We start from the raw sequence: 25,284 nt of genomic DNA, 5'->3' as shown, positions 1-25,284 counted from the left end.
GTCATATATATATATATATATATATAAAAAAAACGAGATAGGCCAAGCAGTACAGGCCTGGAATGCAATCCATGATAAGGTGGAGGAAAACTGACAAAATCTGGGCCATTTGAAATGGGTTCAGCCATTATAGGAGGAAGGCGAGTAATATTGGGAGCAGGCAGGGAGAACTTCAGCCCTCAGGGGCCCACAGAAATAAAATTAAGGGTAAGAAGTATAGATTATAAATTAACGAAATTAATGGTAAGAAATTGTGTAATAAAATAAATATATGTAATACATGTTGTGTTGAAGGAAACAAAATAGTTAACCTAACTATCAATTAACCCGTAAGTAGAACCACAGGTAAGTATTATTATCTGTAGTTAATTGAGTTCTATAACATAAGTTTCATTACATTGGTCGATACTGATTGTCCAGTTCAGGTTGGAAATACCGCTGATACCAGGGTGCTTTGTTATTTTAGGATTACATATAATTCATCTTACTGGTATATCAATCATTTGTTTAACTCTATAGTTTTTCTTCCATACGTCACGTCTCATGCATAGGTTATTGTTAATACAGACTTATTTTATTTTATAAATTAATGTTTATTTCATTTTCATTATTATTTATCTTTTATACTTCTTCATATTAACTTGGTTTGTGGGGAACCCGTGATTAGGGGTCTGCACTAACTTCTCCCAATATTGTACATACTTATCATTAGGTTAAGAATTTTATTTTAGAGCTTACTGATATCCTTTGTCCTGCACTGTTTGATTAAGCTTAACATGTGTTTGTTATTTTACAGTTTCTTTATTATACAATAGTGATATTTGTAACTTGTTGAGTTATTCTGAAGTGGAATTATTTTATATTTCTACCCGGTTACAGAACATATTACTAAAATTCAAAAACTTTTTATTTCTTTATGCCAACAGTTGTGTTTGGTTATTAATTTTGCATTATGAATTCTGCATTACCACTTTGGAGGTTATGTGTTCTATCAGAACATTTATGCAGGCTTCAGGTAGTGGTACTCCGTGGGAAGACTTTTGGCTTTACTTCAATGAGCTGACCTTCGATGGGCCTTGCCTCGAGTTTGGGGGACCACACATGTTAACATACAGTCTGCCGACTTTGGAAAGATAAGACTGTTGTGCTTTTGGAATTATTTTATTTCAGTAAACCTGTTGATAGAAATTAATAAAAAGATACTGAAAAATTAAAATAAAACACTCGAAGAGAGCACAAACTAAACATTACGAGTACTACTAAGCGAGAAGTGATAGTTTGGTAGAATTGAAAAGAGGGAGTCACATGCATCAAGAGAGTATGTTACACTCTTATTGGTGAAAAGTTGTTGCATGATGATTTGCATACGAGACGCATTTGAATCAGTGAATTTCAAAGTTTATTTGTGGCATTGATTCTAATTTTGCAACAGACTAAGACATGGTCAGCATCAAGGTCAGCACTGTGATAAGACTCAGTGTGTTGGATTTCTTTAAAGATTGTTACACATGTTCAATACTAGATTTAATTAGTGCCAATGCCCTGATCTTGAATGTTTTTGGTACAGTACATTACCTCTTCTCATTAAGTGTTTCTTTCTTAAAGCAAAATGTTTTTACACATGCCACGAACCTTGAAGCTCCCACCCATAATGGTTTCCAAATGTGTCAGTCATGCATGCTTTAGCACCTCGTTTGGTATTTTGTCTCTCTACTGTACTTTCATGATCTTATGCATTCATCTCTTGCAAGCATGATATACCTAACATGTGTTGTCCACATTTCTGAACCATGGCATAATAGTATTATACATTCACATCTTCACCTTACTTGATAGTTTGCTATTATTCCATATGCCTTTGAGTCTACCTGTGGCTGACAAAGCCAATTCCAGAGTGACATAGCTTGTTATATATTTCACAGATCCTTGTGTTGGAATTCAAGTTTATACCATGTTTACTTTCATCCTCTGGGTTAAAGCTGCCTCATGTTGAGGTGCAACTAATGCTATATGTTCGTTCCAGATTGTGCAGGAATTTTAGCACACCCCCTAGAATTCTACATTGATGTTAAATGACTTCACATCATTCTTACACATCTTAGTATTGCCATAAAGGGCAACACTACTTCCTAAAGCCATCTCGATTATCATTGCAAAAAATATTCTTGGAGATGCAGTATTAACTTATTCTCCTAATATGACCAAGCCATCTCAACTTCCTCTTATTGGACACCATGGTCACAAAGATCAACAGCTGCCAAAGAAATAAAGATTCATTTTTACTTTATTCTACACTGCATTTCATCTCTTTCTTCAAACTTTCAGTCAGAGATCCAGATTTAATTACACATAACATTTTCTGTCATTCCTCCTGTTGTCTGCAGTTACTATTCTTACCTATAATGTTAATCAGTTCCTGATAGTAAGATAAAACATGCAAATTATATCAGTTTGTGGAATGATCTAAGAGTATGGTAAAGCACTGTGGTATTGCAGTAACATACATGTACATATGATAAACTTAATGCCACAATATATGTGCTAACTTACCACATAATCAACAAGTGTCTTGTATAATATCTTTAATTTCTTTTTCAATGGAAGTTCTCCTTCAGAAATCCTCCTGCTCTTCCTTCCATCAGAACCAGGTGTAATGAAAAACCCTTTCTTTACTTTTCTCTTAGGAGTTCTATCATCACCATCTCCATCACTGTCTGAATCCTATACATCCATGCAAATGCACATGGTATTATTCAAAGTGAAAGAAACTAACACACGAGCTATCATTAAAAAAATAAGTTTAAACAGAATAATAGTTCCTAATTATGATTACTATTACTACTATTAATACTACTACCACAAAAATATCAGTCAGCTGCAAGGGATGAAAAACAGAAATCTATTTCACTCAATGTAATTAATTACAGATGTTTGATCCTTGTAGCAGTGCAACAAAATAAGCAACTGCATGAAAAAAAAAGAGACCTTGATACATACATTTAACATCTTTAGAGAATTGTATTAATACTTAACTGTTCTACGAAAAGAAAACTAGCACATATTTAATACTACTACTTGTGTTTGGATTAATCTGGACACTGTAGAAAAAGTATTTCCTGAGAAGCAATCAAATAAACAGCTGCTGGGTAAGTTGACACAAGAAATAAACACAAACAAACTGAGAGAAGAAAATAAGTAATAGCAAGAGTTGCAAAAGAAGGGTGAAAAGCAAGAGCTGCAGCAAATACCTTCATATGAATGTTTATCAAGTCCCTGGCCTTGCCCTGCATGACTTTTTGGAGTTTCACTGCATCCTATAGAATAAAAGACACGCTTGGTTGGGTAAAAGCAGCAACAAACAAAACAATGTGCAAAGGACAAACACATTCTTTCATCATTTAAGATTGACTGAAACAGATAAAAGCATGAACAAGTTAATTATCCAAGTCCCAACTCTATTGTCTAAGCTTTATTTCCTCCAACTTCTCATTTCTAAAACACAGAAGATTTCTTTCATTTTTTCATAGAATTTAACTTGCATTTATGAGAACAGACACTAAAAAAAGAGATTACTCAAACAAAGTTTAAAATTCTTTCACTTTTCAGTCAGTCTTCAAGATATTCTGCTTTCTTGATAATTTCTCTACAGTAAACCAATGGCTTATGTTCTTCAATATGAATATACTGGTGATTCATTCAAACAAATCAGGTAGTAATAGAGACATTAAAAAAAAGGGTCATATCTACTGGCAGATAAATTACATATATTAAAAATAACAAGTAGGCAATTTTTAAGATGGGTTACAGTCTACATTACCTATATATCTTAGACAAGATTTACAATGAGTAGGAATTTTTTTGCAAATTAAAAAAAATACACCTCACATTTACAAACAAGACAATTGTTTGTGGAATTAAAAAAAATCATCAAATATAGTATTATTTCACAAGACTTTTTGAATGTTTTAAAAATATTTTATTAATATTTTTAAATATAAAAACAAACAGTATTAGAAAGATTTATGGAAACACACAATACACATACAGGAGTCACAATTTATGAGTAATTTCAATTAAATAGTCACTTTAATATTAATACAGCACACTGTTACAGAAAATACAAACATTAATAAGTTTATCAATGTCTGATTTCGAAACATTATTTGAAATGTTCTTTTGTAACTCTCCAAAGTTCAGAAAAGTTCTTGGTTACTATTTGACCTACTCTGAAAGATGAATTCCTACTCAACAGGTTTAGTTCCTGAAGAAATGGCATGATAAGAATCTAGTTGTAGTTGTAAGCAGCAGCCAGGGTGCCATCAATTTTGTGTAGACTTCCAACATTACTGACTTGCATGCAGCCCTCGCCTATAATGCTTCACTGCATACTTTATAAACTGATTGTGGTATCATTCTCCTCTGCCACTGAACAAAATGTTGATTGTTGTTAATCAGTTTAAATTTGGATTCACCTGTAAAGAGCAACCTGCTTGAGCTCTGCTCATCCCATTGTTTGATGCCTGATGCTCATTCCAACCTTTTGGTTTGGTTATCTCTCTCAAGCAATGTCTGAGCAGCTACATTGTCATTAAGACCACTTCACTTTAATGTGATCTTACTGTTCTGGAGGTAACATTCACCCCTGCATTTACAGCTAAGTTATTGACAAGATCTCTTCTGAATTATCATGTGTCATGTGAAAAGCACATCCAGAGATACTTAACATCACTTTTGAAGAATTTGTGGTTTTTTGTCTTGAATGACTCTAGTATTAAAAGTACTAGTTTCATTTATCTCTTCAGGTTCCATACAGCTCCTACTGAAATATAAGATTGCACTCATCACCAAAACCTTTGTGTCTATATATTTTTCATGTGACATTTCTGTCTTGGGAGCCATGAGTGCATTCACCACACTAATGCTTAGAAATGGTATGACTGTTTTTTACTTTTGTAAACAATATTTTGGTGTGGTACTGTTGGGTTGGTTGGATGATAGCCATCATGGTGTAAGTTGTCAAAATGTGACTGTACTCTGGTGTAGTTCATTTTCATACAGTAGAGGTGAAGCAATCCCATAATATTTGCATTTTATTCAGTGTTTCCATACTTATTTCCAATACTGTATATTAAAAAGAACTATTCTCTCTGTTACTGAGATATTAGTTCATATTCAGTTATCTTGAATTGCAATTTAATTAAAATAATTACACATAAAAAAGGTCCATATATGTTATTGTTAAGTTAAATTCTATTCCACACTTCATTTTCTGTTCAATTTATATATGATAATCTATTTTCTATGAAAAGTAATCCTTTACAGCCACTGACACTGAAATGCCTTTTAGTTTACTCCTTTTTTACTATTCACTGCCAATTTAATATGCCACCTGTGGATGTCCTATTAAAATGTTATTTAAATTAAGTGATCTGAAAATTATTAATGGAGCTGAAAGTACACAAGATATTTTCTACTGCTATGCTATTACTTAACAGAATAATAGTTTAGAATTATAAAACATGGGAGAAACATGTTCTTGTATGTTTGTAGAAATTTTTCCAAGAAGCATTTTCATAATCATGATTTTCTATTTCTTCTTTTTTAATTTTATTTCAGTGGAACTATTGGTTAAAAACACATTGATCTAGTTTATATATTTAAATATAGCATGACACATTTTCTTTCTCCCAATTATTTTTTAATGCATTATGATCCCAAATATAGGTTAGTGTAGTCTCATTGATCAATGCTCTGAATTTGGGAACTTCAGACTTTTGTGACATTCTGTTCCTACTCGTGAAAATTCAGAAGAAATTGTAAAAATTGCAAGAATCAGTACCTATCTAAGGAAGGGATAAAGTCCCTTGTGAAACTAATATTTTAGAACAACAGAATCTAAAGGGACACTTTTAGTTCTAATGTTAAATATACTTCTCTTGGTTTTTGTCAAGCGTTAGACCTTTTCAACATTTCTATTGACCCTCCCCTGTCCTATTACAATAATTATAGTTGTATAGGGCTTTTGTTTTTCAGTGTTTATCTTTTTTAAAACTTGGTGTTTACTTTCAGCTGTTTTATAGATTTATTTAAATATCTTAAAATTGGTGTCTTTTGAGGGTTTAATTTTTAGTTTTATGTAAATACCTTAAAATAAGTGAAACTCAGAGAAACACTAGTGAATTAAGTATATTTCATGACAGAAAACTGATTCACTTCCTTTGCTATTATTGATAGGTGCCTTTGCTTAATCTGGTTCTGCCTTTACTAATACTTTGATTAGCTATAAGCTAATTAATATTAACTTTCGATCAGAGCAGACTACTTACTTAGGGCAAGACCAAATACCAACATGGTAATGAGTATAGCTAATTAAGTATATTTTCATTATGTTCTTCGTTACAAAGATTAAAATGTATTGTTTTATCAGTTGGGTACCATCACTGTTAATAAAATTTTTGGCTGTAATCCCAATAATACCTCACAAGGTATGACCATTTAAGTCTTAATTACATATAATAAGCTAATAATGCAAAACAGTCTATAATAAAAGTAAAAAAGTAATGACATAATGAAAGTAACAATATAGAAAACATAACGGTATTCCTTACTTATGGAACACACAAATACTAGCTGTTGGCTTAAAACACTGTCACCAATTTAATGTTCATTGAATGATGTAACATCAATATAACCATGCAGAAGAAAACTATATAATTCTCCTTAAAAACACTATGTGACCAATAAAAACCCATTAAACAGCTCTTACAGTGTAATTTTAGAATAGCATAGCATCTGAGATGAATTACTATGACATATGTTATTGTTTAGGCATGGAGTCAAGTAGCAAGACATTACCAAGGGTATAGCCAAAAACTAATGTTTAAGAAGACACAAAATAATAAATCAAATGAATACAACTGTACAACAAATAGCCACAATACTGGTAATGAAAATATAATAATGTTAAAAGTAATAAAGAAAAACATGTTAAAGACACCCTATAAGGTGTGTCTAACACAACAACTCCAAATTTAACTATCCTCTGTTACTTGAAAAACATATTAAGCAGGAAATAAATAAAGTTAAATCTTTTGTAAAAGCTGAAACGTACATGCAATTAGCCTTGAAAAGTTCAATGATAATAAGACTTAGAAGGAACAAACAAGAATCATTAATATGGCAAAGGAAATAATTAGCTAAAAGTATGCAACTTAACTAATGATGTAATGTCATTCTATTTTGGAACAGTATATATCTAGTATTAAGTACACATAATAGGAGCTTAAATTAATGGAAGGCAAAACCAATGGTTGTAATTAAAATAAATTGGTTCACTATTACCCTAAACAATTTCAAAAAGAATCAAAGTGTCAAAATAAAATTTTTTAAATTTGCATTACTATGTAGCAAAAATATACTGGAATTTCCAATGTATTTAAAATACAACAGGAGAAATCTTGTTTGTGTGAAATGAGTTTACGAGCTCTTCCTCATGAAAAGGCACCATTAATGCAGATCTTTTAACAATATAACATATAATAATAGAAGATTCAGGAGATATTTCACATTAAAAAGTGCTCAGGGTTGAACAAGACCGGATTTACGCTCATGGCCACAAATTCATAATGCCTCAAAAGTAGTTCAACAAGTTACAGAAATTGTGCCTAAATGTGTGTAAAAAACAATTTCAAGGCTATAGGCATGAAGTGGAGCATCATATATAATTGCAACTACATGATAAATGAAAGATAAATTCCCACAAAGCTACTGATTTAAAAAAAATTACTGTTTCAAAGAATATTACTACACGATATACAGCAAAATTACCCAGAACTCTATATGACAACCAACAAATTATTTTTCAAATAAGATGATTAAAAGCAACTGCAAAAGTTTATTACAGAAAAATACAATGTAAAATGTAAGATGTCTGATCTAGTAGTCGGTATAAGGGAGTTTGTATATATGTGATCACAAGATTAGGTTAACCTGTGAACATAACATAAATAATAAAGTTTAAGGACAACAAGGTATCTGTTGATCCACTTAGGCCATCCTATCCACTAAATTAAACTGAAAAAAACAAACAACAACAACAACACACATTCAAAGACAGCCCTTTTCATTCAAATATTTATCAAGTCTTCCCTTAAGTTCTCATAAATGTACTGCATCCACCACATGAAGGCAATCCATTCCAAAGATCAACCTCTGTGTTACAGAAGTAAAACTTTCTTATGAAATTTAATAACATTGTGTTTCCTAAGTAAAATATATTATATGATTTCTTTATTTTTACTCTTTTTAACAGTATTGGTTAAACTGTTTATTATTTCTAATTTTATTATTTCTTAATAGCATTTTTTATTCTTATACTTTCATAATAGAGATTGTTTTAATTTATTAGTTTAATACACACACACACATATATATATAGTTTTGATTAATCTAATTCTCCTGAGCTGGCCAAATCTCATAAGATTATTATTGGTATTAAGGCTGAAAATACTGTTACCAGCAAGACTACTGAACTGATGAAAAAAATGCATTCTAATCTTTATATGAAAGAATGCTAGGAAAGTATGTTTAATTAGTTATAGTAATTACCAGGTTGAGTTTTGGTTTCACTCTAGGTAGGTAGCTTGTTCTGATTGCAAATGAGTGTTAATTATCAACTACCAATGTAACTTAATTTAAAATGACTGGCAGTATAAACTGTTTATACAATAAGAACGTTATAATTGTTAGTTACAAATGCTGATAACACAAACCCTTACAAGAGCATACTGTTTAGTGCTGAACATAATGTGATTTTATCTAAATTAATATTTATCTGGAAACTTAGAGAAAAATATACTAACTATCCAGTACTGAAAAATTTAACAGCACAGAGACACAGTTAATTGTAATCATGTGACCTTTAGGATTTTGACATTAATATGAATAATGTGAAGGTCAAATATTAGTAACACTCTCCTTGGTCACCTCTTTAAACCAGAGATAGGTTGGTTTCTCTAAGAATCTATAGTTATTTTTTGTCAAATTAATCCAAATATTCTGGTTAATCAGCAATTTTGGTAATTTGTATATATATATATATACATACATACATATGTATAAACTTCAGCATAGTCCTGTTAAAACCAGAGCAAAACACACTGTTAATTATGCTAATCACATATTTGTTAGTTTGTATTCATAATGGTAACAAATCCTATGAACTGCATACTAGGCATGAAACATAGAGAAAACCAACAATATATCACTTCACGAAAAGATAAAATTAGTAAAAGAGCTCGAAAGTCAACCTGAAATATTGCAGCATTACTTAGCAGTAAAATACGAAGCAAGACAACTGGCAAGTGACATCATTTGTGAGAAATACATCTAGTTAGCACAGTACAAACTAAACAAACCCTTCAAAACAGAGATTTAACAATACATGCTTTTGAGCTTTTGGCTGTAATTTAATATCTCTATTCAAATTTCTATTTTGAAATATAGATATATAAAATAAACACTGTTAAAAAGGGTGTTTTAAAAACATTTTAAGAGTATATTTAAGTGTTATTACATTATTTTATTGGCATAAATAAAAATTGATAAATGCCTAGCACTAAATGTTTGTATTAAATGCCAAATGAAGTAACTCTTAAACAAACTTAACTGAAAAACTCATCACAGAGTTCTGCAAGAACAATCCATAGGAAACTAGTCAATACAGTGAAACATCTCCAAACTTAGAGGTGTGGCTGGTTTTTGTAAATCAGGTTTGAGGAGTTAATTTGGAAGGGTTTTGCACATATGGTCATATTTCAGGGGAGAGGGTGCTGGAGAGTGAAGATGATTGACAGCTGAGCTCTTGGAATTGTGATTTTCATTTACGATTCAATTAATATTCCTTATTAATTTCTTACAAATATTTAATTAATTTTGAGAATATAATAGTCAAATTAGATCAGTTTACTTAGATTGTACAATTATATACTAAATTAGGCTTACATTTGTTTGCCCATTGCTGTAGTTTTTGTATGTAGTTAAGCACAAAGCTACACAAAGGGCTATCTGTGCTCTGCCCACCACTAGTATCGAAAATTTAGTTTCTATCATTGTAAGTCCATAGACATACTGCTATGCCACTGGGGGAGGGGGGGGGGTGCTGTAGTGTCAAACAGGTATGTTAGATAATAAATTAGGAGGCCTATATATTAACTGTTGAGACATCTGAGAAGATGGCAAAATGCAACATTTGGCTCATTTACTGTTAAGTAAAATACCTAACTTCACTGTCTTAGAAAACAAAACAATTAAGTTGTATTAGATTATAATGATAAGAAGCATTTGGTTTATTTCGTTAAGCCTATATATTGTTTGCTCTCAATGACTTGTAGTTAAAAATATTACTATTCTTCTTAATTCATTATAAGTACTCTAATTAACTTGGAATAATTTGGTTTATTTTGTTAAATTATGCACCATGGTGTTGATATTAGGTTGGGCTTTCATTTATTTGCCCTGTTGCTGTAGCGTCAAGCAGTGATTAGTAGTCTTGACCTATACTTCTGTATATCAAAAGTTCAACCACTCTTATTTACATTATATAATAATAATACATAATAAAGAAAGTGAAAGTAAATTAATTAATAAATAAGTAAATGACATAAAAAAAAGCAGTAGTTAGTTGCTGACTGGTTGCCTCCCATAGTTGGTGGTTTGTAATTAAGGATAGTGCCACTCTATTTGGCCTGAACAATGACAAACGTGTTGCAACATGACTTCATAATTGGAGGGAGAGAAGCTTGTGCTCTAACATGTAACTATAATCATATATAGACAGTAGCATGGTCCAGAGAAAATTCAAAGGAATAGTGACATGCTCACAACAGAGGATGCCAAAACAAAGGGTAAATAACATGCTGGACAGCAAAGAACACTGGAAAATCTACTGATTAAAGTACTCAGAATAATATTATGTAAACCAAACATTAACACAGACTATGTGGAAATCAGCAGTGTTTAGAACAATAGTTTATAAAATGGAAAACTGGATTAGAAAACTACTTCCAGGCCCAATCTGTACACAAAACTATAAGACTATGTTTACATAGCTTTCTAAACTCATCTACTAATTTGTAAAATTAAAAAAAAAAGCACTGAATCAAATCATCACAGTTAATCAGGTGTCATCATTGTTTTAAGTTTTCTCTTTAGAGTTTAGACCATGCTATTGTACCTCTATAAAAAAAAAAAACTTTCTTGATGAAAGAGTTTGAAATGTTGTCTCCAAAGCCAGCCAGAAAGCAGGAGCACTCTTTAGAAAACTATTCAATACGAGAAAATTTTTAACTAAGCAGGTTTATAACTGAAAGTCTTATTCCCTTCATTTTCTCTACAGAAGTTTAAGAATTTTACAAAATATCATATTTTGCTCTTGCATCCCTTATGAATAACATACATATTGAAAAAAAAATAGAGGTGGAAAAAGAAGAAGAAGAGGCCTTTGTCTGGCATCATTATGTAATCCAATCGATATTCTTTAGGACATATTTCATTTGACAGAAGTTAGAAATTATTAGTTGATGTACAACTTTACACTCAACTTCTTACGAAAAATGTAAAGTTTATAGTGCCAGCCTTTTTGACCAGTTGGCATCTTCTTGATCAATTACCTTGAATTTTCTATTGAAAGAAAAATTAACTAATCATAAATTACCACAAATAAAAGTTCTCTAAAAATACAAACAATAAGAGAAACTTTAGTTGGTCAAATAATTACAGTCAGTACTGAGAAAAATGTCAGCTTGACAGAAAAAATAAAAAACTTAAGTTAAATCTCCAAAGATAATAAAATAATTATAAGATTTACTGGTGTATTAAAGAAAAAAGCCAAAGTTTATTAGTAAACAATAAATATTTAAAAATGAGAGTGTCCCCAGTCTCAAAATACAATAAAAAAAATTGTGTTACTTAATAATTCATTGTATACAGATAAAATGCCATGAGACTGGGAACTGTCTTATACACTATGTTTAGATTTACTTCTTACTGCATCATTTTCCTACTAAGTAATTTTTATACTACATAGCACTATTCAGTACTAGTATGAAGAAAAATCTCATTTGCCAAAATGTATCCATTTTTATCAAGTAATGACAAACAAAACTGATCCCTAAGTTTTACAGAAACTAATTATTATCTTTTAAAGTAACTGGCAAAAAAGTCTGTCATATATAATAATATGATTAATTCTGGAAACATGTAATCAAACTTTTAAAAGTGTTGTTAGGGCCTCCTGAATTACCAATTGAGTTCAAGTATTACTAAGACAATTTCTTCTTGTGGTCAGTGAGTTTTAAAACAGATATAAATATGTCATAATAATACCACAACTTTCTTTTTTTCAGAAGTACATCTTTTGAAACAAACTTAGTAAAAAAAAAAAAAGTAGCAAACTCAAGTAGTTTTGCATGTCAGCCAACACTTATGCATGGAGAAATAATATTTTTCTAATAGCATGCTCTCAATATTGTACCAAAAGTAGAAGAAAATTATAAGTAGCTTTTCAAGAGAGCTGAATTAATTTACAAAAGAAAAACAAAAGCTAAAACACAGAGTGTATAACATGCTTATAAAATAACAAATAAATTCTTACAGAAAAAAAAAGTCTTGCCAGAAGTGTGTTCTGCTTAAAATACAGTGAAATTAAGCAAAATCTAAAGCGGTACATACATCTATTTAATAGTTACTATTGTTTCCAGTTTTTTTTTACTATGAAATTTGTATTTGAAGCTGAAACTTCTTATTTATAAATCCTTTAAATGGAGGACAGCATCAACACTATACAATATGTTTTTCACCCTGAAACCTAACCTCAAGGACTCAGAAGTCTTGCTTTCTAAGCTTTTACAGGTTTTTTGGCTGATAGATAAGTCATTTTTGTACTGTTTCTACGTAATTCAAAATCTAGAAATCAGATTATTTCTGAATGGTTTAACCAGTTTTATACACTCTCTACTTTACTCCCTTTACAAAAAATAAAAAAGCCATTTTAAGAATTTTTTTGTTACATTATTTAAAAAAAAACAACAAAGTTCTATCAGAAGAACAAAATGTGTTCTTTCTATGAAAGTCACTCACCTTTTTACTAAATATAGATGCTTGATGAGTTACCATCATGCATTATTATGTTCACTAGGTTCTTATCTACAAGTTAGATTTTCTTGCTTAATGGTGGTATCTTCTTATACTTCAAAATCTACAGCTTCTCCGATATGTAATAAGGTTTTTTCTTCTAAAACTTGATGACACTGACACTGATTTATGTCATTATCAGTAAGAGAAACAAGAAAACTTAACTCATTTATAATAGTTTTGACTCACCTTGAATATTTTGGAATCTGGACGATTATATTTCCGAGCATTTTCAAACATCAAATTCATATCATCAACTACTTCCATTGTACTGCGGTATCTACCAGACTATAAAAAAAAACAATAACATTACAGAAAATGCTAGATTATTTTAATAAAACTAACAACTTTCCCTATGCTTTAAATTTATTAACATATTGAAAGAGCTACTTATGTAGTTATTTTTGTAAACATAACTTTGCATAAACAATATAACCACAACATGAAAATAATAAAAATATCTTTTTAAATGCACAAATAAGAGTAAGAAGGTTGTAAAACTATTTACTGACAGCCAACAACACAATCAGAAGGTAACAAAAAAAATATTTATCGACAGCCAAAACTACACAATAAAGTCACAGTTACTTACTGATAGCCAAACTACACATTCAGAAGGTCACAAAAACTACTGACAGTCAAACTAAACAATCAGAAGATACAAATGTACTTACTAACAGCCAAACTTTATTGACAGCTGGTCACACAGTCATTTAGTGCAAACAGTGATATAAATATGTAGTATTAGTGGTACAAATTTTACTTATTACTATTTTAGACCCCAATTAGGTGCAAACTTTGCTATAGATGCTACCTAGGTAGGACAGCTTAAAATTATTTCTTAAATGGACTTGTACAAAGCATACCAAAGACAAAGTATACAATCTACAAGTACCCTCAACAATCATTTTTTGTTCAGAGAGTTGCTTTCTAGTCAAGAAAACTTGAACTAATTTTGCAAATAATTTTCATTACATTCATCAGATGGCACCATCATTCAAACAGGGAACATATCAGAACATTACAGGTCATTCTTGTGATATTGTTTAGATGTAAAGAAATAGTTTAGCAGCTTACATAAATTCTTTGAGCTGCTGTACTTTTTGAGGTAATCATTAATGCAGTCTGCGAGTTTAGTGGTTTAATTGATATGAAGCACGATACAAATTGTTATGCAAGAAAGGATAATCATGTATGTAATGTTTGAAAGTATCAAAATTCAAAGATTTTCAACTGTAATTAATTTATGCATTCAATGTTTGAAAAATGAGTAACAAGAAAGAAAATATGATTTAAGAAAGTTATAATTTTTTTAACATGAAAATTAACAAAGGCTCAAGTGTTAATAAGCAAGAAAGTAGCAGTAGACTTGTGTACATGATCCACTTTGCTCAAACTCCAACATGGGAAGTTTTGTTGACATTATGACAATAACACAGACAAATCATGGTACAGATGTGCCACTGAATGTGATCAAAATACCATAGTGGCCAGCTGCTTTTTCAGTAGACATACAGCCTATTATCAACCATCAAAACCTGTACAACATATGGAACTCAAGAAAGTTGATCATGATATAAAGATAAAACCATATATACAGGGCATTCAGTAAGATGATCAGAGCAACTTATGTAATAAACCAATGGTAAACTCCATAATTAAAATACCAACACCAGCTCTCTACAATACCATAAGCACAAGATATACATGAAATATGGGTAAATCCATGGCTGAGAAAATATCCAATGTTATGGAAGAAAATGGTATTTCAAGGTTCCTTGGATTTGTAACACAGTTCTGTTATCAAATACAGCATGGTAATTTTACATCACTACTGACAGCCAGGGACAGAAATATTCAATGCTCTGAGGCTTCTGCCTCATACAGACTAGCAACAATATCCAGGAACTGTTATTTTAATCTGTTTTTTGATGCTACCTTTAGATTTATAGCAAGACTGAATAAACACTTCTAATTTTGCTGTGTAATACTGTTTGTTTTCACATATTAACAAGATATGGAGAAAAAATGTTGCACTGTCAAATGTGTTGACTTTACATCATTACAGAATCACCAAGACCTTTAATAGATCTTAAATTCCCAATCTCTCAACTAATCAGATACAAGTATTTTATTTCTTTCCAATATTTTGATGTGTTCTAAACAATGTAGTTGTCACATGTCTAAAAATGAAGAATCAATACAACAATTCATTATTATTTTTCCAATTTAGTTTGAAAGTAAGTTCCCCTTTATTACGTTTAAAGATTATTAATGATACAGTACCATACTATCTACATAGCAGACTGCTTAACTTTAATTACACTTACCACATCAAGACTTCACGTAATAGTTCTATGACAACACCTTCAGATTTCTAAACCTTATGTTTGAACCATGCTGACAATAAAAACACGCAACCAGAAGGTTGTACATTCATGATGTTTGAAAAACACGTAGGTTCAAGAAGTCTTGATAGAAATGAATAAAAACCCTATAACCCGAGCACCTTCGAAAAGGTGGACCTTTCTTCTTCAGGGGCAAGCTGGGAATGGTAGTGTAATTGAATGAGTGATATATATATATATATATAAAAGGAGTTTAGTGATGTCCTGAAGGTCATCTGGTTTTCCAGGAAATGTTTAGTCTATTTCTCTATGTACTGTTGTAAGCATCTCATTTCCAGTACAGTGTAGCCAATACTTTACAAATAGATAAATATATGTATATTTAAAACTATACTTAAGTATTTAAGTAAAATAAAGGTGACACCTGGAGACTGATTGAAAATATGTTATCCTAATCAATTTATAAAAACAGGGATGGATAATTATCTTAAATAAATAGTACGTTTTAGGAAATTCAGCATTCACATTACATGAAAAAAATAAGCAAAGAATAAAAATTATTTTTCTGACAGATGAAACCAATGAACGGAGATCACTGATTCCAAGATCTAGATTAATTCCGAAAGATTAAACAGTGTTTAGATTAGCAATCCAATAAGCTTCTTTTATTTCTTTATCTTCTTTAGTTTTGAATCCTGTTTCAATGTCGATGAGAGTAGCATCGTTAATGGAATGACTGGATTGGTTAAAGTGTTGAGTAGCAGGGAGATCTTTTTCGGTGTTAATAGAATGTAATGGTTGTTGAAACATTCTCCAAGAGTTGTTTGTGTATGTCCTACATATTGGTAATTGCATTTTTTACACTGTATAAAGTAAATGGTGGTTTTTGTTTCACAAGTCATTTCTTTGGATATTTTAAAGTTTCTTTGATTGTGCTTGTCAGAAAATGAGTCAGTGGTTTTTCTGAACTTGCAGGTTTGACAATGGGCTTTCTTACATGAACGACAAACATTTTTGGGTGGGACGTAATTCACTTTTGTGTGACCAAGGATATCCTTTAGAGTTCTGCTCTTTTGGAAGGAGACAATGGGAAGTTCAGGAAATATCTGTTTAAGGCAATTGTTCAGTTGTAAGAGATGAACATGTTTTTTCAGAATTCACAAAATGTTTCTGAGTTTAAACTGATAGGCAGTAATAAGAGAAATTCTATTTGTAAGTTTAGGATGTTTTTCTGCTGAGTGTTGTTAGCCTTTTCAATTTGTCTGTCAATTTTAGTATCTTTATATCCTCTTGGTGTGTTTTCTGTAGTCTGTTTCATCTGAGCATATTTACTTTATTCTAAAAGCTTGACTGTAGGTAATGTTTCGTTTAGTGTGAGAGGGGTGACAGCTTTTATAGTGAAGATATCGTGGTCTGTCTGGAGGTTTTTTGTACAAGTCAGTGTGTAAAATTCCATCTTTTAGAAAAACAGTGACGTCAAGAAAGTTAATCTGGGTAAGCGAGCAATCATAGGTAAACATGATCGTTTTGTAAATGTAGTTTGAATGTGAGATTAATTCTTTAAGTGATTTAAAACCAGCTATCCAAATGAAAAATATGTCATCTATGTTACATTTCCATGTATGAGGTTTTATAGGACTTAGTTGTAAGAGCTGGTTTTCAATATGACCCATAAAAATGTGGTGAAGCTATTGTTATTCTTAACAAAGATGACTATATCACGGAAGCTAACCAACAACTAGAAGACACTAATTTCTACAAAAAACTCACATGATCCTACAACTCACTTTATTAAGACCATAACTAATAAGCTTAAATAACTTCTTCAAAACAGTAAAATTAACAAAGAGACATTTCAGTATTTGATACCCAGACAAGCTTTTCCTGGTAGATTTTGTCTCTTACCCAAAATACACAAACCAAACAATCTTGGACGACCCATAATTTCTCATATAAACATGGTTACTGAAAAGCTGTCTGCTTTTGTTGACCAACACATAAAAAGTATTCCACGTACCCTCCCCTCTTACATTAAAGGATACTACTCACTTTCTTAACATTACAGAAGATATTAATACTAATGGACAGTTACCCCCCAACAGTCTTCTTTGAATGATGGATGTTTCTTCCTCTTACACCAATATTCCACATGATGAAGGACTACAAACTCTAAAGTCCACATTAAATCTTTCTAAACAATCATAATCTCAAACAGTAACTGATCTTGCCAGCCTGGTTTTAACTTTGAACAACTTCAAATTCAATAATGAGTATTACATTCAGGTTAACAGTACTGCAATGGGTACCAAAGTGGCTTCCAATTATGCCAGTTGTCTGCTGGCTTTATTATGATATTGTTGTTTGATTTAAGATTGTTTAAAGCACTTCTTTCATTTTAGTTAATATTATTGTGACATTGCTTGGAAGATTTTAAGGTCTGTATTGTGTCATTTTCTACTGCTTTAATATAACTCTCTAAATTTGGTTCTCTGTTTGGTGGATGTGTCCATAAACACTTTTCTTTAAAGTTTACTGTATGTTGATTTTCAGTAGGGTGGGTTTTATTATGAGAAAATTCTCAAAGTTTTAGTTTTCTAGAGAATTCATGAAGGCCAGAAAGAAGTTTGGGCTCATTAACATAGCTGCTATTTGGGCAGAAGTTGAGACCTTTACTAAGAAGACTGAGTTCTGCTTTGGAGAGAGTTATATCTGAAAGATTAACAATGTTGGAGATATGTCGACAGTGTTCATTGTTATCTGTACGTTTTATGAGGTCACTGATTTTCAACAAATTTATTAGTTTGAGAAGGCTTATGTGTATTAAAGGATGAAGTGTTTTTAAACGTTTTTTTTTTTAGGCTGTTCATTGTGAGATAGAGAGATTTTGGTAGTTTCTGGTAAACTATTTAATGTTATGGTAGTTCCTTTAGGACAGAGAAGAGGGTTCGAAAGAGTGTTGTTAGAAGTGCTTTTTGAATTGGTGTTATTGGTAGGAAGCTTATTTTTGTTATTCTTTTTAAGAAGGAATATATCAGTTCTCTTTGTAAATTTTTGTAGTTCTTTTTCTTCCTGCAAAGGGTTGTACAGGTGATAATAGTGGGAAATTTCTTTATCTAGAATATCAACAGAATGTTTTAGTGATATTCAAGAGTTCTAAGGGGGTGTTTTCAAGGATCTGTTGCCATTTGTTGTAGAAGTTCTGATCATGTGCTCCTATTCTTATTGGTGCTTTTAATGCAAGAAATTGAGGTATGCTTTGGTTTTTTATGTTATGCACTAGTGACTTGCCATGTTGACAATGTTTTGTGCATTCCTCAGTGAGTTTTCTATGTTTTTAAAATAGTTGTTTTCTGCTGTAGTTGAGTGATTCAAGTTGAATGTTGACAAATATTGGTGTGAGGATGTCATTTTAATCGTTAGATAGAGGATGGTTAAGTTTGAGGGAAGAAAGAAGGGAGTAACTATCTTCTTCAGAGTGTGGAGTACATTGCTGGTCATTCTGAGAGTTTATGCTAACAGATGAAACACTACTGTGTTGCACAATCATCTAGTGAAAGTTGAACTAGATCACCAAAAGAAGATACAAACTTTCTCTGATAACCAAAATACACAATCAGAACAGCAACTATTTGCTGAAAAACCAATTGATGATGAGATCAAACAACAATGGTACTAAAATCATTTCATCATATGAACATGGTACTCATCATTAACAGTCTAATTACTACATCATGATGGCACAGACTCCAATGATAATAAAAATATATTTACTCTATGTTAGAGCAAATCATTATTTGTACATAATCATCTCTTTAATGACAGGCAGGCCACACTACTAGAACATAATTAGCTGTTTACTGATAGTAAACTAGTCCATTAGAAGGGAAAAACTTGTACTGAAACTCAGACAACTCCTTCAACAAACACATCTAACTATGAATATTGAAACCCAAACTACCCCACTAGCATATAAAACTATTCAATGACAGCAAAGCACAACAGTACATACATGTATTTACTTGACTTTGTTAATATAAAATACTGAATGTTTTCTACAAAGAGTCTGCTTAGACTAGAAACATATTAATAAATTCATGTTAAAGTCAATATGAAAATACACAAGAGCTACAAACAGCTAGGATACACCTCTACCTCCCTACCAACACAACACATTTCAAAATAGAACATTAAAATCACTCAAAATTTTATAATTCAATTTATTCTTTACCATCATATTAAAAAACACTTTCCATTAAAGTTAACAAATGAAATAACATAAAAAGAGAAAAGACAAAGAAATAATGGTGTGAAAGTTTCAAATAGTAAAGCAAACAAATGTTTTCAATGAGAAAACTAAATAACAGTTTAACATTGACAAAAAATGTGTGGTTGAGGCTACGAAATTAGGCAAATTAATTTTTAAATGAAATTCAAACAGACACTTGCCTATACCATAACAGTTAAAGTTAGTTGTTTTTCTGGCCAAGATATAGACATTCTAGTTGTTTTTATTAATCTTTCTCTACATATTCACTGTTCAACACAAAATGTAGGACTAATGTCAAATGATAGCAAGTTTAAAAGCCTTCTGTAGAAAACAGCCTAGTGCTTAACTTCAAACACAGGATGAAAGCCATGAGCATAACACTTTTTCCATGGGAAGTCTTTTAGCTTCTTCCAGGCCAGAATCTCATTTTGTTACAAGGGCACAAAACAATATTAAGTTTTTGACCCCCCCCCCTCCACCACTTTCAAATCACCTATAAAACAATACTGTAACTGAAATGTTCAGATTCAGAATATTGCTTCTAAAGAAATGTTATTAACATTTGTTTTGAATAAAGTAACAATCATAAGTAAATCAAAATTTGCTAGCCCTAATTTTAATTTTATTTGAGGAGTAGAAATATCTAAGGTTTGCATTTGCATAGATAAAACTTGTAAACATAAGAAACACAACTATAAATCTATGGTCTTTGTACTTATTTCTGACTCAGATTGTTTGAAAATGATGAATTTTGGATATTTGTGGTGTAAGAAGCTGTAAATTTCAAATAACTGCATTTATATTATAATTTCCAAACTTCTATAATTAACAAAATTATAAATATACATTGTCTGATAGTTGAGGTGGCTACTTTCTTTCTTCGAAGCTTTTTTGCTATAGCTATCCCTTTGATTATATACCTAGTGAATTGTTAAACTTTTGGTTATTATATCAGAAGCTTTTCTTAATCACATGCTTTAAAATAATCCAACTATATCATTGCTTTTTTTGTTATGTGGAAGAAACGGATTAAATTTAATGGTTTCTTTTCTTATTTGTTTATTTTGTTGAAGTAATTACTCTGGTGTTATTCATAGGCAGTGCTCTGTTTGAAATAGCTGTACATAATGTCTAGAAAGGATACAAATATGAAGATAAGTAAGATGTTGCACATACAAAATACTATCAACTTACAGTATCCTTAATGAGATAGAAGATAGTATACTTACAATTTTTTTGGAACAAAGCAAGCTAGTGCGTGACATCATTTAGTCTGAGACTATTATTATTAATAAAAATGGATAAAACCTGGTTTTCAGGCCAATGTCTGCTGGTATATTGTGTAATGGCATGGTATATAATTATGTAGTATATTGTAAATTTATTTAAAAAACAAAAACATATATATATAATTCAAGTTCATAGACATTTAAAGGTTATTATGGTTTACGTTTAAAGTATCTGCATTTCAGATATGGTGATGTTTATGAGTTATTAGTTTCTATGAATGATAATGCAAAAATGGTAATAGCTACCAATGGGCAGGGAACATTTAATCCAATATTTGAAATCTAGAAACTAAGGTGCAACACACCTTCCAAGATATTTTAAAAGCAAGAAAGTGTAAAAGACAATTTTTCTAAATAAATGAGGCACATATAGTATCAGTTGACTTAGCAGAGATTAGCCAAAAGGCGACCAATACAGTGTCAACAGCCCAAATTTCTTCAAGAAAAAGAGTATACAAAAAGACTTTAATGCTGGACTAAGAGTAAAGTAAAAAATCATATGAATGCAAAACACTGTAATATAATAATATTATTACATGAAAACACCATGTGGAAAAAAGATCAAAAGCACTCGACATATCATCCTCTTTAATACATAGAAGATGGGTTTACTAATGAGAAATAAAACTAAAAAAATACATCAGCAAAACTTAGATTTAGAGAGTATCTGATCCCAATGTATGAAGGACTGGTAAAAAAATAATTGCAAAGTTCTCCTCTTGACTAGAAATGAAATAATACTTGCTAAAAATAAACTTCAAATTTATGTACTAAAGCTAGAATTTAGAAACTAAGTTCAATTCATCTGACCTGTTCATCAAGGAGGCAATAAAACCGAGACTGATAAAACCATGTTTACATTATAAAAGGAGAGACTATTAAAGGTTATATATATATTTTACAGGGTTAGATGCTGAAAATAGATTTTCTTAGATATGCACCTGCACTAATCTCAATTGTGTAATTCTGTTATTAAGCCAATCACCGATATAAAAGTGGATGTGCAATATGGACGAATTTCACAAAATCTACAAAAAATAAGTTTTCTGACTTGAATCTAAATCAAGTAAAACATATAAACTGAAGTAACTTCTCATATCGTAAAAATAAAAAGAACATGTTTCATAAACCCATTGCATAAAGTAACATATTTTTGGTTGAGGTAAGTGATTGGCCATAAATTACATGCATAATTACAGCCATATTATTATTAGTAATTAATCATGACAGAGTTTAATACATTCAGTAAAGAAAACTGTATGATATTAAAGTTTTACCAATTAGTAGCAAAATACATTAGTAATCATACTAATCTTTTCAAACCACTGGAGATCTTGGTGCAATATGCTTACATAATTGCAAAATACAAACTTATGCCCACACACATTACAAGTTGTTTCCACAACATCTATGATCAACTAGCCTACTTTAACAGGTTGTGAAGAAATAGCTTACAGCATCATTATGATATTTAATAATCTTAAAAGAAAATATTATATGGCTCTGTTAGACTTGGACTATATTTGTTTTCCCCATACATAACATTACAAAACTACATTCCAAAAACTGAGGTGACAGGTTACTGTGAAAAATGTCTACAGCTCAAATGAACAGAATAAAGAAAATGTTTAAACAGTAACATCCTTGTCCAATGTTTCAATGTCATATATGATATTTGTTGCCACTGTTTGAATCTCATGTGGTTTCAGGTCTATGATTATCTCAGTTTCAATAATGTGAGCAACTGAAATAAGGATGGTATAGTTTCTTTGAGAGATTAACTTATTGGTAATATTATTCTTTTATAATAATTAAATATATAACTAGTCAAACACATCCCAACAATAATGATAACTGTCAATAAACCAATGAATGTTGTGAAACTAAATCAGCATTATCTTATGAAAAAATTAAGGTTAATTCAATACGAAGCAAAACATTTAAATCTTTATGTAGGCATGTTTTCACAATATTAATTGTTGTTAGATGATTCACATATGGTGTTAAGTACATGGCTGCACCAAAGATTGTGTTAATATCATATGTAAGGTTTCTGGCAGCTAAAAATGGAGAACTTTGTTTTTGATTGTTAAGTGTATGAACATTAAATTGTTATTGGTTTATTTAAAGATGCCAATGGATATAAAGCAAATAATATCCATTCACATTAAGTGAAAATGACCACAATAAGGCTTACTGGAGAACACTATTGCCTGAGGTTGAACTCATACAAAAGAATATATAAATGTAAAATAAAATAAAATGTAAAATAAAACTAGATCTATTTCTGCAGGGTCCCTGAAAGTATTCTGTTTCAATAGTAAATAAAACCAAAATTATGAGCAACAAATATTTTTATTTCTTACTTTCAAAGTTCATATTCATGCTGTTTTGTAGCATGATGAGTGCATAAATCTTCTTGTGATTCATGGCATACACACATTTTACTGATGTCAGACAGTACAAATTGCAGCATTAAGCGTCCCTCACGTGTAGTTTTTTCCTTATCTTTTCTTTCTGTTGTGGTCTTCTTCAAGGAGTTTTTGACAAAGGAGAAGGTGTAACCATTCTGTTTGAAGCACTCTACGATCTTTTGGCATTCTGTTTTGATGGATGTCTTATCACAAATGTTTTCTGATCTCTTGTTTAGTCTTGGATTATACCACATTTTACTGAGTTTGGGTGATAGGACTAGAAGTGTAGGTATCTATTCATGTGGGTGGGTTTTCTCTATACAGTTGTGATGATTTTTCTCTCTTGTCTACTGATGAATATGTCAAGAAATGGTAGGTTGTTTTGTTCCTCGATTTCCACGGTGAAGTGGATTCTTTTGTCTATAGAATTAAGATGTTGTAGGAAAGCTGGTCAGTTTTCATGACCATGTGGCCAGATAACAAAGGTGTCGTCAACATAATGTCTATAGAAACTTGGTTTTATATATGTGGTTAAGAAGGCTCTTTCTTCAGTCTTCCATAGAAATATCTGCTAGGATTGGAGAGAGTGGTGATCCCATGGCTAGACAATCTGTTTGTTTGTAGAATTCCTCTTTGTATTAGAAAGAAGTTGATTGTAAGCAAATAGTCCTTAGTTCCACGATGGCATCTATCTTCATATCAGTTTTGTGTGGTAGAAAGTTGTCATTCAGTAGTCGTTGTCTAGTGATATGAAGAGTTTTTGAGATTGGAACATTGGTAAATGGGTCTGTGATGTCATAACTGACCAGAATATCCTGGGATCTGATGTGTAGCTTTCTGATTTGCTCTATGAAATCTGTCGAAGTTGTGAATGTGACGTTTGGTATTTCCTCATAGTAGAGATAAGATAGGTACCATGAATGTAGCTAGTTAATGGCAAGGTGAGTTTATAGCATTTATGCCTGAGTTAGAGAGCTAGTTGAATTATAATAGTTATAGGACATTGTTTGCTTTGTGTGTGTTATTATTCTGTGTTCTAATATGCATTCTTCAAATAAATAAAAATTATCTAATATATTAATATTATCATTACAAAAAAGTTGAGCTTAAATTTCATCAGTAGGCTAACAGCAAAAAAACAATAACAAACAAACAAGAAGTGAAGTTTAAGTAGTAAATTTCTTGTTTTTTACTTATTGTTATAAAGGTAACTGTTAAAATTAGAAATTTATTAGGATAGCTAATTTTAGATAATATAATAAAAAATAATAATAAAAAGAATACTTCTCCACAAGGTATGCTTGTGAGTAGCTCATGTGTTATGTCATTCAATATAGTAACTTAAGTTATGTGTTTGTAATTTACAGCTTGTATTGCAGGATAGTTAGTTAGACACAGGTTAACCCTTTCAAGACTGGTCATGGGTGAAAGGCCATGTCATCTTGTTTGTTGACTCGGATTCAAAATTTTATTGAACTACTATTTCATGAATTTATGTCAATAAGTTTGGTATCAAGCTGTAAACTATAATTCCGATTTTAGTACTATATATTACTCAATTTCTTAATTTAAAAGCAAATATTAAAAAATACTGATAAACATTGATTTTGTGTGTCACGTGGTATGTTGAATGCAGCACTGGTTCAAGTTACATGTTTGTGAAGTCAAAAAACTAAGTCTATAGTATCTAACAAATTAGAAACTCAAATTACTGATATTGACAAGCTATAATATAAAATAAGAAAGTCTTATCTTTTCTATTTGCTAAGATATTG

The 25,284-nt window shown here is 30.9% G+C and overlaps 1 protein-coding gene and 1 long non-coding RNA gene across 2 annotated transcripts in view; one reads left to right on the top strand and one right to left on the bottom strand.

Moving 5' to 3' along the window:
- Positions 1-25,284, bottom strand: part of LOC106460760 (protein polybromo-1-like) — a 171,348-nt gene that overhangs the window by 90,142 nt on the left and 55,922 nt on the right. Inside the window, 3 exon segments of the mRNA XM_022387753.1 lie at positions 2,551-2,721; positions 3,249-3,314; positions 13,381-13,479. Of these exon segments, the coding sequence (XP_022243461.1) occupies positions 2,551-2,721; positions 3,249-3,314; positions 13,381-13,479 (336 nt within the window).
- LOC111086132 lies at positions 5,226-25,001 on the top strand. Its single transcript, XR_002610897.1, has 3 exons — positions 5,226-5,237; positions 10,995-10,999; positions 24,898-25,001. It is a non-coding gene; the product is annotated as an uncharacterized LOC111086132 (long non-coding RNA).

Source organism: Limulus polyphemus, unplaced genomic scaffold (assembly GCF_000517525.1).
Source record: "Limulus polyphemus unplaced genomic scaffold, Limulus_polyphemus-2.1.2 Scaffold35, whole genome shotgun sequence".
In the NCBI taxonomy this organism is placed as follows: domain Eukaryota; kingdom Metazoa; phylum Arthropoda; class Merostomata; order Xiphosura; family Limulidae; genus Limulus; species Limulus polyphemus.
Note: the sequence above shows the minus strand (reverse complement) of the source record. Positions and strands in the feature narration are given on the sequence as shown.